The sequence below is a fragment of the Lates calcarifer genome, linkage group LG21, assembly GCF_001640805.2.
Source record: "Lates calcarifer isolate ASB-BC8 linkage group LG21, TLL_Latcal_v3, whole genome shotgun sequence".
NCBI lineage: Eukaryota > Metazoa > Chordata > Actinopteri > Centropomidae > Lates > Lates calcarifer.
Genome location: NC_066853.1, coordinates 21,287,785 through 21,305,059, shown reverse-complemented (window position 1 = coordinate 21,305,059; position 17,275 = coordinate 21,287,785). Strand labels below are relative to the sequence as shown.

The window sequence follows — 17,275 nt, the reverse complement described above, 5'->3', positions numbered from 1 at the left end:
TTGTTGTATTAAGTCACTGGTCTCATTAATCTGCACAGCAGTGACTGTTTACAAAGCTGCAGCAGAAAGGAGTGTCTGATCTAAAACAACACTATACTGGAGATTTAACCCTGTTTGGCTAATAGTAAGTAATAGATTTTAAACCTGGGGAGAATTAAATAAGGATTATATTTGGAGCCACCAAGATCTTAAGTTACATTCTACAGCTTTCAGAACATCATACATTAAATGAAAAACAGAATATTTTTCTGCTTTGTATTTGACTTGTCTTCTCTACTGGATAGATTAAATGCACAAGGGCTTTGACACTGTTTTACATCTTGTTTCACTTTCTTCAGTGAGTGCAGAATTTAGTGTATAGTTATTATGTAAATGTAAATGTATAGTTATTTGTCACTTCACACTTCACTTCTGAATCCATTTTATCCATTAAACTGTCATGGAGGAAAGGTCACTCTATTCTTGGACTGCATCCACTTTTCAAAGTACAAAGGAAATAACTGGTAGACAGCTCATAAAGGAAAAAGTGAATCATGTACTTTATTAACCATTTGAGTGACTTTGTGTTCAAGTGAGTATCTTCATCTATATTGTGTAACATTCATGTTTTATGGTGGATAATGGATTTATCAACCACTGATACAAACCAAGGTAACAAAGATTTCATCCTGAAAATTCACATTAACAGTGTATATCAGACTCTAGCTTACTGTCTGTTCATCTGTGGGATCTGTGTCCATCTCTGGTTGGGCCAGTTGGCAGGTCGACTCTCTCAGGTGACTTCTCTTCTGACTCAACACCTGTTTCAGCTCTGCATGAAGCTTCTCCTTCTGCACCTGGACACAACACATATGACACAAGGTGAGATGGTCTGCATTGTGGGTGGATCTCATGATGCCAAAACAACAACACAACCAAACTGTGTTTGATATATACAAAAATGTGCCATTGTTCTTTCTTTCTTTCCTCTGTTGTTCTTTCAGCATGAAGACCAGTTAACCTCCCAACAGCCTGTTAGCTGGCATTCATGTTTGAAACCAGCAGGTGTCACTGTCTCTTGACAAGCCGCAGTTTCATCAAAACTCTTAAAAGTTGCTAACGTGCTACTTTTCAGTTCACAAATGTGGTCCAGAGTGTTTACAGAGTCCCTGACACCTGTGGCTGGTTTTAGATCTGCCACATTCAGATGTTTTTTGTTGTTGACTTTGTGTCCAACGGCTGGTGGTCACCTGCTGCTGCAGCATGAAAAGGCCACGACTGGCGTCTGTGCTGAGCTGGGAGAAATGAAAGGTTGTTTATGTGGCGGACAATGACCTCAGCAGATCAGGCCTTGACTATTGTGATCTAGTTTGTATAGACCTGGTGTATGCTGGGGTCAGGACGTCAATCACAATGCCGATTCCTCTCTCAAAATACATCTGTAATAATGTAGCTCATAAAAATTATGGTCTCTTCTGTATACAGCTGGAGTTTTAAGGGTCCTGAGGTGAATGTCTCAGAGATTCTCCTTGGTCCAAATAAAGTAAATCACAATTCTCAGAATTAAAGGAGTACAACAGGAGGACATTAATTTTAGGACATTATGCATATTTGTTCTCTTGCAGAGAGTTAGATGAGAAGATTGATACAAACACAGCGCTGTGTTTTGGTGTCTAATAAACTTTTAAACACATAGATCTGAGCATATTTCATGTGTTGTTAGTCTTGCTGTTTAAAGCAGGCCTTATTTCAGTGTAAACGCAGGCCAGGAGTACACAACCATGCTAGCAACTTTGACTAGCAGCTCATGCTGATGCTTAGCAGGTATAATGTTTGTAATGTTTATGATCTCAGTTTAGTGTGTTAACATGCTAACATTTGCTAATTAACCTTAAACACAAAGTATAGCTGAAGGAGATAGAGAGTTTTTTTTTTTTTTTTTTTTTTTTTTAACATTTAGTCATAAACCAAAGTGCTGGGTAAATAAAAAATGACTTGATAATGGCACTACATGAAAAGACAGGGGCTCCTCAAATGCAGTTGGAGTCCTCCTCTGGGCGTCATGAATGTCTGTGCTAAATTTTACATTGATCCATCAAATAGTTGTTAATTCAGTCTGGACCCTAACCCTAACCAACTGATGTTACTATCCACACAGCCATACAGTTACAAAAGGACATACAACAACATAACCAAGAAAAATATGCATGCTCCAAGAATGTCTTACTTGTTTTTTTGGTTTAGTGTAGCTTCTCTGCTTACATTTATAGCTAAGACAAACTTCAAATTTTCAACTAACAATCACAACATTTCCAATCACCTTTACCCAGACTCTCTAACATTCCTGGAGACATACATATCAAAATCAAAATATGTAGGTTTATGTCCTGTATGTTTGTGTGTTCTTGCAGAGTGTTAATACAGGTTGGTTTGTGTATGTATTGCAACGTGTGTGTCTCACCACTCTCTCAGGACTCTCCTGTTCGTCTGTGGAGCCGCTGTGGTGAGGGTTGCGTTGTGAGGCAGTGGGGGATCTGTTAGAGGGGGGTGACCGCCTCTTGTCTTTTACCTGCCCACAGAGTAGAAGATAGCGTTAAGTCATTTTGAAATGGTTCACACAGCAGCAGTTTTCAGAATGGTTTTACCCTCTAACTCAACTAATAAGATTATTTGTGCTCCAGAGCAGCTTCGTACTGCAGCATGTGTGAGACTCCTATGGGAAAATCTAAAGAACATGAGGTTCGTGATGTGAATTTTCTCAGTTTAATTTAACAACTGCTGACATTCTCCACTGTCAACCCACCACTGCTCCAGTGAAGCTGCTCAACAGAAGAAAACACGTTGCACTGGGAAGCTCCTGGCTCCAAGGTTTGAATATATATACTGTGTGCATGCGAGGCTCAGTCAGCTCAGGGATACAGGCTGTGGGTTTGTTAAACTCTGAACTACTTTGTATGCTTATCATATGTTGCTACTACCATCGACTAAACTTTAGGATGTGTTCATGATCTACTCTAAAAAATCTAGAACAGTTATTGACAACTGAACTTCAGTCAGAATACAGAGGCAGTAAAAAAAAAAAAAAAACATGGTTTTTATCTCTGAGGAAACTAAATTCATCATCATTGTCTGCAGATGACTCTTTCTGTGACTCCAGAACCTTAACTACTGTGATAGTTTTATCGGTATTTCTTGTAATGTTTCTGTGTTATTTCCCCACTGCAACAGAGTTTCTCCACTGGAATAATTGAGTTGGGATAAATCAGACTGAACTGGCTTCAAGTTCTTTTTGCCTCTTACCTTCCCTCTGGAGGAAACATATTGTGACCCAGTCTCCCATGTCTCCTTCCTATACTTGCTTAAACTCTTGCACACTTAATCTTGCAAAAACATCCTGTTCTAACACCTCACCTGTTGTCAGACTGCTGTGACCTCTGACACTGACACTAGAACTTTCTGGTGCAGACTGTCAGCTAAATTCCTAAAATAATGACATATACTATAATTATTCAATTTTGAAAACTTTGTTATAATAATTACAGTATAGAGGAAGAGGTATTTTTGCCAAACAACTCTTCCTCTTTTTAATTCTTACACAATTCTTGTATTAATCATGATATGTGACAATGAATAAAATATGCAAACTGTAATAATCTAACTTGCTTATTCAAGTTATATGCAGCACACACATCTGCACACACATTCAGCAGCCAGTGAGCCAAGCTTGAATGATTTAGTTCCCTGTTTATGAGGTACAAGCACACCATCAGAAGTAATATACAACTTTCCTCACAAAGTGTTATAATGCACTTTGCTTAAACATATTAGATTAGAGCACCGTAATGTCTTCAGCAAAGTAAGTTGCAGCACAGCAGTAGCATCTGTTGACACCCATTTCAGTCATTAAACTGCAATCACATTAAAGAATCGCTCCACTGAGTTTAAGTGCAGTGTCTTATTACTGTGTGCAGGACAAATGGTGCTTTTAAAAGGGATTGAGAACACAGTAATAAAACACGCACCATCTCCTTCTTAGTGAATACTTTTATACTCTGTCATGTTGATCATCTTGTCATTATTACATTTTTTAATGGCACAGATATTTCATCTTCAACACCACACCTGCTTTGGTATACTTTGGTATTACAGCTCTTACTAATGTATTAACTTATGTCGTAGTAGCATCTTTTAATTTTCTCATATTCTCAAATCAAAAAGAGGAGGATGGTGTTCACTTACGGCTGGATCTCTGGTCTGACTGAAAGCATGGCTGTCCTCTTGGTCTCTGTCAGAGTCTGAAACAGAAAAAAACAACACATGTTATTTTGATTGTTACAATGTTTATTGCAAATCTGGTTCAATTTAGTGGAGAGTGCAGTTATAAAGAGCATTCTTTCCTAGGTTTTTCATCATCATGTCAAGAGTCTTGTCAAGCAATGAATGGGAAGCTATTTCACTGATTTTCTTGCAAATAAAAGCACATAAACATGGATTCAATAAAACCCCCACCTGTCTGACAACTGCAGGTTTCTTAAACGTGAAACAGATTGCAGACAGAAAATCAAATAAAGCTAACTGTGTTAAAAGGGTCTTTGGTTTTAAGGTGAAGATGAATGTCTTTTCTGACTTTCTTTTCTTTAATCTTTTTTCCTCTGCAGACTGTGTTCATTTTCACATTTTGCCCATTGTTCAGTCTGCCTCTGTGTTGCCTATAATGCTGTATCTGAATTACAAATTTCTAAAACTTTAAGACACAGCGTATAGTGCCTAGCCAAACATTTTCTGCTATAGTGTCAGCCTTTTTACTGTAGAATCAATTGGAAATGGCATCAGTAGCAACAGTGCATACATGCACACAAAACATATGAATCATGGGAGAACCAATGACACCCTTTAAAAAAAATGTCCTGACATGCCATCAGATCAGGACTGTATCATATAACAGTAAATTAGCTCCAGTAGCATTCTTGAGAAAGTGTAGCATCAGGTGTTCATGTCAGGCTTGTATATATGGAATTTAAGCGTCTGCTACATGGCCGTCAGTCTGAGGCTTCTGAGACGGCGGTCTTGAGATTCTTTCCGTGGTCTTGGTCATGCCTCTGCACCGGCTACCCCAGTCCAAACTGTGTGCGCACAGTCCATACTCACACGCTTTCAGGACACCAATGGTGCAAATGATACATTCTATATGAACACCAAAATAAGAAAAATGTAGAATTTGATGCAAAATTTTGTGAGCATTTAATATTTTCACCAAATGTGTTTGTTAGTGTGAAAGTTCATGTTTCCTCCAGGGAACAGAAAGGGCTGTGAAATGGTAAAAAGAGGAAGAGGATAAAGCAGAAAGAGCAGGATTGGTATATAAAGAGGAACTATTTGGGACTTGACAGCAGAAGTGAGGAGAAAATTCAAAAGTAAAACAGCTGCAAAGGGCGGAAACCAGTCCACTGTATCTTGAACTGAATCCCTGTGAACCAGAGTCTCAGGAGTCAAACTCTGAAGTATGTGAAGTAACAAAGGCAGGTACAAAGAGCACAGGTTAAGTTTCTTACTGTCTGTAAACACATCCCGCAACTTACAGTGATAAAACATCCCAGTGACTGTTCTTGTGTCACATGTTCAAATATAGCTTTTCTTACTTCACTTTTCAGCCAGTGCATATACATTAGTTACCACTACACACAAAACCACATTACCAGAGTAAATGATTTCACTCTGATGACTATAGACTGGACTGCTGACCAGATTCCACAGTTTGCTTCCTGGTGCTTTGATGTCGACATTTGAGGTTGTCTGGAAACTGTTTTCAAACAAATTCACCAGAAAAAGCAGGTAGCAGAAAAGCAGAAATGATGCAAGCAGGAGCCAATAAACCTGAGTGTTTGTAGCATCAACCATTCAATACAGATAATGCACATTAGTTTTGAAACTTCATGTTCAGAAATTTTGAACAAACTGCATTATAAGAAGCACTCTCAAATAGCTTAGGTGTATTAAAGTTTGTAATATTCATCCATTGCTCATCTGGGCAGAGTGGTGTGAGTTAAACTGCCAAAGAAGACATACAACATTTTCCTCTATAACTTGGTTGTCTACTATGCAAACAGTAGCACCTGGGCTGTGAGTAGCCTGTAGAAAGTATTTTTAATACGTAAAGCAGTCATTGAATTAATTAAGAGTTTGTGGAGGAGTTCAGTCAGTTTACCATCCGTCTATCAGCAGCACAGCTCTGCTTGTTTGTGAATCGCTTGGCTTTCTGTCACCGTGGCCCCCTGCAATCTCATTCCTCACAGTCCTGCCTTCATGTGATCACTTTTTTAACTGACATAGCTTAGTTGTGTGTGTGTGTGCCTGTCTGTATATTTCTGTATATGCAAAGAAGAAAGCCCATCTGTGTGTGTGTGCGTGTGTGTTTGTAGGACGTGTCGAGTGTCAGCGTGGATGTCGTGCCTGTTTGGGTGGGTTGGAGGTATCTGGTGTCTAGCAGGTCACAGGAGCACATAACACACATTGACTGCTGCCCATCCTTCACTATATCAGTCACAGAGAAGCAGAGACAGGCACTAATGGAATCAAACAAGTTCTGGAGAGGTAGACACATTATACATGAAGTGATACACACTTTAGTGATGAGAAACTATCCTTGAGCCCCTTGGAGATAATTCACTCTGGTGCTCCATGCAGGGATAATGAGAGCTAATTACACACTGCATCATGATCAATTGATGAGACTATAATCTTTTATTTAATCTTTATTTCTGTGAATGTTTGCTGATAATTATACAAATAACAATACAATAACGATCTGTTTCTGGACAATAAGCAGATCCAGAGTGGGGTGTTTTCACATTTCATTCAAGTTTCATTTCAATATGAGACATCTACCAAATGTAAAATGGTATGACTTGATGGTGCTTGTGCTATGTAGTGGAAAAAACCTGATTCAGGAGTGTTTTAAAACAGTGCAGGTAATTTGACTCATCTTAAATATAAAATCTCCCATAGTTTAGATATTCTAGCTGACAGACATTGTCTGGCCATCACATTCAGTTTTTTGTCACATACTTGTCAAACAGAGACGTTCACCTTGGTGTGTTGAGATCCAGGCTTTCTAACTACTAGTTATGTGCTGGGTGACTGACATTTTATTAGGTACAGCGGCAACAACAGGTGCAACCACTGCACTCCTGTACTAATGGCCTGTAAGTGTATACATGAGCAGTCGGCAGTGGTGCATTTCATTATAGCAGTGGCTGTAATGTGCAGGATGATGCTGTTGTTATTTGTAAATGTACTATGCACAAAAGTGATCTTGTTAGTTATCTACATAATAGCTTTCTGTTAAACCCATGAAAGTTTTTTGAAATTAAAATGAAAACTTTCCCAAGCTGCCAGTTCACAAACTACAGCCACGCTGTTTGAGGGAAGCTGAATATTTCAGTTTAAGTAAAATATTTGATTATTAGCTACATTTAAACTTGTGTAGGTTTACACCTGACAGCAGCTTTAAACCACAGCTCTGTGTGACAGATAGACAGACGGCAGCAGGTGGAGGGGGTGGCACTCCCTGGACGAAGCAAAGGAATGGTGGCATGGAGGAGGAGGAGGAGGAGGAGGAGGAGGAGGTGAAGATTTGAAATGCCTTGCAGTCCAGTCTTATTATAGATCAGAGTCACATCTGCAGGTCTCCACAGGCCTCCACACGCCTGTCCTAATCGACATGGACCCTCAATCTCTTGCATACATCTCTATGTGTACAGTAGTGAAGTACTTTTGCTCACTGCTGAGTGAGCAGCATATAAACATAGAGACTCCTGGATGACTTAGAAATGGTTTTTATGATTTGTTGTATGTAACCACGATCAATACTTTTGATGCATACTCAGGTTAAACACTGTTTGGTTTCACTGGCTGATCCTGTTTTTACAGTCTGACAGACCCAACCACAGACTGCACCAGCACTGATAACTTAACTCTCAGCCTCAAAAGTGATGGAGACAGAACAAATGTCCAGGGGGCTAAATCAAAAAAGGCACAAACATGAACAAGAATGTATGTTCTGCTACAACCCTCTAGACTATTTTCAAACAAATTAAATGTTGCATTACTTATTAAAGACTGTCTGAATATCTGATTATAATAATAACTGATAATCTAGTCCAAGGTAGCTAATATGTAGCTAAAGAGTCTCAGTTCTCACTGCCTGTCTTGTCTCACGTTGATCTCTGAGTTTGAAGATCAGAGGACAAACCAGAAAGTTAAAGAGCTGGTTGGTGCTGTCAGCCACTCTGCAGTTTGTCTAACAGGGGTTGGATTAAGCTGTCTACAGTAGATTTGATAATGCGGGCGGGTTACTGAGGTCATTGGGTAGAAAAGACAGCTTAAACATAGTCTGACAGCCCTTTTGAACTTAAGCACTGAGTCTGTGCATAAAGCTTCTTTGCCAGTTTTATATGTAAATCCCTGTGTGATCTTGTTCAATGGAAGGATGCTGGAACTGAGTACATTCACATACGCACACAAAAAAGCTCCATCGCTGCAACATTTCTCACTTGGTGCAGCTTATTGAGCAGCGCCAGCCCAGCAATCTGGAACTAGATGCCATGCTAAAGGTATCAGGCAGCAGAGTGCATGTAGCTGTCAAGCTGCAGAAACCTTCCCTGAACAGATCAGGAGGACTGAGACCATATGAGTTTGCTGTTTATCATGCCACAGTAGCATCATGATCCCCTGGTGTTTCTCCACACACTGCTGCCTGCTTTCAGAAATGTAACTCCCTCCACCTCTCCACCCTCCTCCTGTATTAGCATTTAGTCAAACTTTTTTGAATTTTGAGTCACACCACCAAACCAAAATATGTACTGTTGTAATACATTATACTGAAATTGCTTTCACACCTGAGCTGTTCGGTTTGGTTACAATGAATCCTGGTGCATTTGTGCAGTAAACTGTCATATGGTTTATTTGGGCTGGAGCAAAAGTTGTCAACAAAACCTTGTTTTGGACCAAACAACTGGACAGAGGCAGCGTGTCTCTGTCTGCTGTGTTTTTTTTTTTTGGTGGTGTCAGAGTAAGTGGACCAATCACAGAGTTTTTGGTAGTTATTTTATTAATAGTAATTTTAGCAAGATTTTAAAAGTTGGTTGTTGATCTGTTGATCATGAACTGTTAAGGAAGTAATCTTACAATCAACTGATAATTTTTGTAACCATTGGAAACACGTGAGTGCAGTGATTTTCCTTGATCACACCAACTTCCCATTATTTTACTGTACAGGACTCCTAATTTTCATCATGTGATCCATTCACAGTCTTATGATGCTAATAATGCTTATAAGCAGTTGTTTCTTTGTGAGCACTTTGTGACACCAGAGTAGATAAATATACTGTGTAAGCTGCTGTTTGTCACAGGAATTTGATTGGACATCACCAAAACTATCTAACCACTGAGTTACCAATGAGTGAATGTTCATGTTTACTCCTTCCTCTTCTCCTCGTCTCTCAGCAGTCAGTGTGAACACAAACCAGACCAGAAACAAAATCCAACAATGTATAATTTAGAGGTGTTACCCTAAAGCTCTGTGTGTGTGAGGTCACACTGGTCTGGTCTGTTCTTCTCACTCTGTCATCTTTCACACAACTGCAAGAAGTCATACATTAGGAAATCATAACCACTGTCCTTTCTCTGCTGAGGATAGGTTCTTTAAAAGTGTAACTGATAGCTGTGATCCCTCACACTGCAGGCATCTGTCAGTGAATGTGATGGTTTGATTTTTGTTGTCCTGCTTTCTGACTTACAGTGGTAGACTTGTGAAACTGACCCTCCTCCTGCTGCTCTGAGCCTATTATACATGGACAAGTTAATGATGTTATAGTTGGCTCAGTAATGACGGAACTCAAGCATCAGGTGTCTGCACAAAGAAAACACTCACCAATCTGCCCTTTAAAAAGTTGATCATGTTTCTTCGACATAAGACTGCAGCAGGGAAGCAGCGCGTGAGAGAGAGGACAGGCTGTGAGGTTGTGATTTATTTGTGGTTGGAGGTATTATCAGCAGAGGCCAGATATATATATAGACAAAAATAGGTTTTCTCCTCATCCACAGTTGCATAAGAGTACACATGCAGAGGAAATACCACAATACTTTTTCACAATTGGTGGCAACCTGAGTAGACAACACAAACCTTATTGGATCTAATTTTAGGACAATCATAAGACCAGAGGAGGGAAACCGTTTCCATACCAGACACCAAACTGACTGCAAATACTTCAATGTGACAACATCAGTTTTTACAAAACACACTAAAATTTAGAAATCAGTGTCACTAGTTTTCGGGAGATCACACATGCATGCAAATTGTTTGTCAGCTGATTATAAGCTTTTATTTATTTGTACATTTATTTTGTGAATCGTATAGAAGTGGCCAGAACATCGTATTTTCATGCCATTTGGAATGAACTGCTTTTCATGTATATGAAACTCGAAAGCTTAACAAAACATAGTGCAAACATTCAGAAACATAGGGTCACAAACGTATATGTAGACTAAATTCAATCAGAAAAACAATCATTGGAATGCATGCCCTTATGTATTTTCTGTCTGAAAGACAAAACATCAGTATCACAGTGATATTTAAAGAGCAGTGGCCAGCAACCAATTGGTTCAAGGAAAGCAAGCACAAAGACAAGTGGACTGATATGATGATGTAAAAAGGAATGTGTGGGATAATATGGGAAAGCAGAAGTGACAAAAAGAAGGGGAAATAACAAAAATTCAAAGGAAATACAAAGGAAATTAAAGCAAAATGTAACAAAAGGGAACCTGAAAAGGAAATTGTTGAAAAGTGGAGGGATGTAATTTGACTGAAATGTGCAGTTTTAAAACCATCAAAGAGTCAAACTGGAAATAAACAGAGTGAACAGCATGCATTCTGCAGCCATGTGAGATAAAGAAAAAACAAGTGGGAGAGGCTTTGAATGTGTTCGTGAGCTTGCATGAATAGAATACAAGCGGGAGACTCTTTCTCTCTGTCATTGATTTTCTTTCGTTTTTCACAGCTACAAATGAAGCACTGGCGGTTCTTCATCATGTTATCATCGCAATGTCTCCATGGGAGCGCCATCATAAATAAATCTCAAACACATTGTGAACAGTGAAGATGAAAACCAATGGACAGAATCAACAACTTTTCCTATTTTACCACTATCAGTACCAAGTCATGTGAGGTCTGTGTATTATCCAAACTAACTCCACTGGTTTGATTTTACAGATGATGGTTAGTTTACATGACACAGATGAAAAGATGCTATTGGTTGCATTATGGGAAATGTAGGATTTAATGCTTGTGGAGTTTTCAACCCATGCTGCAGACTAAAAAGCAGATATTTCAGCCTCTGCTGCTTCAATTTTGCTACTTCAGGTTTTTATCTGTCTCTTGTGGATTCAGCAACTTTATGGAAGTGCAATATTAAATCACTGGAGTACCCCTTTAAAGGTAATTTTTCTGCACTGACATCCTTCTGCCTTGCTGCAGCTGTGAAGTGGATTTTTTTTTTTTTTTTTTTTTTACAAGCATCTGACATTACTGACATTTAATCCTTTTATTGTAATTTCAGGCTTTGTGATGGTCAGTCTACTGCAACATTGTATCATTTTCAGGAAAAGACCATAGACTGTATGGTATGCACTGATCCAACTCCTGTTATCAAAGTAGTCCATCCGATAAAGGTAACAGAATTAAAGAAGTTCATTCATCATGTCAGGTCAGTGCTGCTGCTGGCATAGTCCTCAGAAAACAAGTTCATCTCTTTGTGTTGTGATTTTGTGTTTGAAACTAAAGAAACTGAGTGAATTATGAGGTATGCACCTGCTAGTAACTGTGTATTGATTAGAAAAATACAATCTAAGCATAAATGCTTAGATTGCATAGCAACACTTTATAACAGCCTATGATTTACAGTGTAATTATGTTGTCTGAATCAGGTACTGATAGAATACTGGCTAGTTCCTTCTGCTACTTAAATATAGGCTCAGTGGGAAAAACATCAAGAATATGGGGAACAAAGGAGTAATTACTGGGCATTATAGAGGAAAGGAGAAATAAATTATAATAATAATACTAATACTAATACTAATACTGGGTCAACAATGTCAACATCCTTGTTCTTAAAGAGGAGAACAGCCACATGTTACGTTATGGCCTGTATACCTCTGTCTTAAAAGAATTACACGAAAGCTTAACAATACTTGATCCACCTGTATCTATATGAATATTATTACACTGCTTTATTATATTTGATCCACTTACATTTAATATATTATATTGTTACCTTACTTTATTATTATGCTTGGATAGTCTACCCTCCTTGGATGACAACAGAAGCCTGGACATACGCCACAGAAATCAAGTCTTAAATGTTTAACTTAACTTGTGGCATGTGTAGCTTAACTTAAATGTTTGCTCTTGTTAACAGCCTGTAATGAGTAGCTGTGCCTATGATGTTGCACACATCATGACAGACATGTCATGGTGGTAGCAAGTTTTCAAAAGTTTGGACCCATTTCTTGTCAGGTCCTTATTCCAAATCACAAATGAAGGACAGGATTTGATAATAAATCCCTAATTGTGGCTGCAGTTTGCGTGCAGAGGGCACACCTGTAAAAAAAAAATAGGGTATTTTCTCCTACACCCTACAGTGACCTTTATTTATGTATAAAATTACAACATGAATTTTGACGTATTGAAGTATTGCCTCCAAACGTCTTTATAATAATATATTATATATGGTATAATTTATTTCTTCTTCCCTTTTAAAAATGCCCAATTGTCATAGTTTCTTCCACTGTACCTACATTCAAATATCAAAATTACTTTGTAAATTACTGGCTGTATCATAAAGTGTTACTGATGTTACCACTACAACAGGGCTTTACTGGAGTTTTTGACTCCCACTGGGGCTGTCTGAGCTGAAAATTTAGGAAGTGTTGCTACTGTTCGCACAATGTCCACACCATTCAAGATTAGAGAGATAGATGCCAGTGTGTCTCCTGATCATCTGAGACATCAGATGCACAAAACAAGGCACACCCGCAGGCGTGAACCTTTGGACAGGAAATGCCTCCATGTAAACAGGAAACTGAGATGTTTTTGACTGATAAACTTGGCACATGGTGGGAGACACACACAGCTCTGGTCATTTCAGGATAAAAATGTGTATTTCTATATTGTAATTTTACAGTTTACGGAAAAAACATATTCAACAGTATCTCAAAAACTGAATGCATGTGCTCCTAAATCATTTGTTTCCATGAGTATTCCTTCCTGTAAAAATCTCTCGGCTCTCTGTGTACACTGAGGGAAGTTCACCCTCGTACGCACGTCAAGCAGTGTTTCCTCGTGAGGTCTCCCCGCCTGGGCCACCCAACCCACTCTTGACCCTGCTTCCTGGTCTAAAATTAACCCCACCCACAACCGTAACCACCACCACCCAAAGTCTGCCGCCAGGAAACTGCTATCATCATCCATCATTTCATCTCTGACGTCATTTACTCTCAGCTCATGGATACCCACACAAATTACACCTGCTGCTTTTTTATTTTCTACACATCTTCCAGAGCAACATGTAACCTTAAAATAACACTGATTAGGATTTCTTAGAGCGGCCACAATAACAAAATGCCACAAGGGTTTGAGACTTTATTTGTAGCGCCAGACCTGTGATCCCAGAGACAGTTTGTACTGACAGAATTAGAGGAGAGTCCAGTTACCGGCTTCCATTTAATCAAGTCCAGCTGACAAACATTATAGACGAACATTTTAAAATGTCCTCTGATATGCTTAAAGCTCAGAAAGATGAGAAAAGTCTGCAAATGCTTCCAAATGTGGAGCCTGGTTTCTGTACCTTCAAATAAAATAAAAAGGTACATTCAAGGTACAGGTTATAATAGCTGCTAAGTGAATTATAACAATGATGTATCAGAAGATTTTTCACCTGAAACACAAAGAAATACTTTGACCTTTGACCCCAGGGCTTTCATGTAAGATAAGTGGCTTTTACTTTAGAATTCACCAAGATATTACAGCTGTAAATGTTCAGTTAGTGAAGGGAAATGTTTAAGACCTGTTTGATGGGGAATCTGACTGCACACAGTTCCCTTGGAATAGTTATACAGTAGTCATCCCATGTTGTTGCCATCTGAACTGATTATGGACCATGTAGCTCACTGCTGACTTCTGTGCTATTGCTGTCATGTTCACTGTAGTCTCAACACTACTTCACCAACACTGTAAAAGATTTACTTTCATGTTGAATGTATAGACTCAGTGCTTTCCCACAAGCATAAGAAGCCTGTCTGTGCCCTCTATTTGATACAGTTGGACTCAGCAGAAAACAGTGAGCTGATCCAAATGTGTGTTTCATTTGAAGTATATTTTGATAACAAAGCCAACATAAACACTTAACTAGTAATGCTCTAGTCAAAAAATGTTAGAAATTAAGTTAAATATTGTTATCAAATCAGAGTTTGATATATTGTGATGCCAGCATCAACACCAATATCCACATGTCCAAAAATGACCCAGTGCATGCATTATGTAACCCAGTGCCACACATCTGTTGGTGATCCTCTATCACAGTGTGGGTGTGTTCTGGCGCAAGCAGCCTCTGTACCCACTTTAGGCCAACGTACATACCAGGCTGGTGGGCAAGCTCTGTGGTGGAGCTGGAACTGGGGGGCAAACAGATCCTATGACCATCACACTGCAGCTGTCGCTCGTGTGTAACATTAAGACAGGGGCTATTTGAAATGACTGTGTATTACCGCCACCAGCACTGACAGCTCTGCTCTGCAGCATGTACTCATATCATTACAACCAGTCCTGGGCCAAAATCTGTTAAGAAAACAAGTTTCATGCTGACTGTATCACATGGGTAGTTTACTGTCAGCTTTTTAAAACACCAGTAAAACACTTACCATGTTGCTCCATGCAGCAAATTCCATTAATGTGGATTGCGATAAGATTACGAATACATTTTTACATACACTACTCACAATAAGTTAGGGATATTGTGAGAGACTCAGTGGATGTCATACATACACTTCAGAGATTTTTGGGATAGGGAGGCAATTGTATTGGGGTGATAGACACACCTCATTTTGTGTTTTCCACATAATGGTCTCACTGTGTACAGTGTGCGTTACATATTGGCGCACTCATGTAAATAACAATATCCCTAACTTATTGTGAGTAGTGTATATATATAAAAGACGTTCTATTATTATTTGGGTCCAGTGTTGGAAGCCCCACCCATCTGGCACTCCTAAAGGTTTAAATAAATGTTACAAATAATGTTAAAGTGTTATGTGACCGAGGTCTCATTACAAAACAGTCTTATAAACTTGGAGTCATAGTGACATTCCACACTGCAAATAGTTACCATAAACCCCTGAATACTCAAGTGTTTGTGACTAGCAACTGGCATGTTGGAATAAACACAAGCGGCAGCTGTCTTACTAAATCTGTCTTTGCATTTAAACAGCGTGCTATTGTTATGCTCTCCAAAGTCAGCAATGTGGAGTCTGCAGGCTGCCACATAAACTGTTCTGCACAGCTCTCAGCAGCTCCTGAGCTGCCAAATGTTAAAGTGATGTTTCAGAAAATAAAACAAGTTTCAGGCTGATTTAAAACTAAATTATACAAACACAGAGCAACAAAGGCGCAGTCGCTGACACATCTACTGCTGCTACTCCAGAAACTGAGGCATCAGTCCCCTTCAACCGTGATTTCTAATACCTGCTTTCCTCTCTGCACCAACCACCAGAAACCATATACCTCTTGTTGCGCACTTTCCAAAAGCAAGAGCAGAAAGCCCTCAGGTATCAACAGACTGCACTGTGTCATCAGCACAGAGACTTTATTAAACCTCATCCATCCAACCTACCTTAATTCTCAGCCTCAGTGTGTCTCTTCCAGCAGATCAAAGGTGACAGACCTCCACCTCCAGCAGAAGAGTTTCAATCTCAGCCTCTCTCTCTCTTATCCTCCTATGATTACCTCTCTCTAGCATTCACTTCCTGTCTGTCCTCAGCTGCTCTCCACTTGTTGTTTTAGTTGTTAGTGTTCTTAATGTCTTCCCCCTCTTTCTGTCTAAAGCCTTTGCCCCTTGCCACCAGCCAGTGTGTTGCTCCCCTCACTGAAACCTCAGGCCTGGCCCGGGCCCATGGCATCTCTAGAAGGGACGCATCCACCCTCCTGATTGGCCGGAGGGCAGAGAGATATATGCCATATTAGGGCAACAAGGGGCGGGGTTGCACGACTGTGATAAAGGAGGGAGGAGAAGGAGATAACAAAGTTTGTGACATAGTAGAGTGTCTGTCTGAGCAGCGAGGCTACGGACTGTTTCCCTCTGAGTCTCACAGATTCCTGCAGCGATCTTGCAACGTGTCAAAGTTGTTTTATGAAATCTATCGTTATAAATGGAAAAATTGTGCATTGATCTTAAGTGATACGAGGCCATGTTTTTACTACACAAGAGATCAACATCATTGTCAGGAAAATAAATATGGCAACTCCTTTCTTTGTTTCTTGTACCAATTTAAAGTGATACAGTAATGAAAAAGTTCTACAAATAAACCTGGCTACATTGGCAATATTAAGGTAATGATATATTATTTCGAGAGCTTGCTTTAATTTTATAGATTACAGGCTATAAAATTAAAGCTCAGAGGTCAATCTTTCTACTCTGGATAATGCTCCTCCTCATCTACTATCCAACTGTATACTGCTGAGTTTGCAAGTGCCACCATTAAGTTCTGCTGAATTGTCCAATGGGACAGTTTCCAAAAATGTTATGTACATTTACTCTGTGGTTATAAGAATGAGCTGGGACATGCTGTGTGATGTTAGATACGTCAGCTGAGTGAGCTAACTTCAAACCTGGAGGCAAAAATAAACCAGAAAACAGGCTTGAATTAAATCCCCACTGTCTTTAAATACCTTGATGAACTTTCCAACAAGTGATGTTGGAAAGTTATTTTTATCCCAAATGGCTGAGAATAGGAACAGCAGGGCTTGGATCTCATTTTAGAGAAAGTGTGACTCTTCCTTTCAGGAAGGCAGCTGTTGTTGTGAGCTGAACGACGAGTGTGTGTGTTTATTTGTCAGCTTGTCTGCTTGTGTGTATTCCTGTCTGCATTTCTGTGTGTCAGTGTGTATCAGTCTGTATATTTGTGTACGTCTCTGTTTCCCTTCAGGTATTTACAGATGATTTGTAGTAAATCAGTTGGCTGTAGAGCT

General features: G+C 39.4%; 1 protein-coding gene across 19 annotated transcripts in view; it reads right to left on the bottom strand.

Moving 5' to 3' along the window:
- Positions 1 to 16,182, bottom strand: part of prx (periaxin) — a 34,526-nt gene extending 18,344 nt beyond the window's left edge. For all 19 annotated transcript variants that reach the window (XM_018665526.2, XM_051078902.1, XM_051078887.1 and 16 more), the window contains exons 1-4: positions 15,921 to 16,182; positions 4,219 to 4,274; positions 2,441 to 2,548; positions 711 to 836 (exon numbers count right to left, since the gene is read on the bottom strand). In XM_018665526.2, coding sequence (XP_018521042.1) covers positions 711 to 740 — 30 coding nt within the window. In that variant the 5' untranslated portion in view covers positions 741 to 836; positions 2,441 to 2,548; positions 4,219 to 4,274; positions 15,921 to 16,182. The remainder of the gene's footprint in view (positions 1 to 710; positions 837 to 2,440; positions 2,549 to 4,218; positions 4,275 to 15,920) is intronic.
- Positions 16,183 to 17,275: the final 1,093 nt, after the last annotated feature.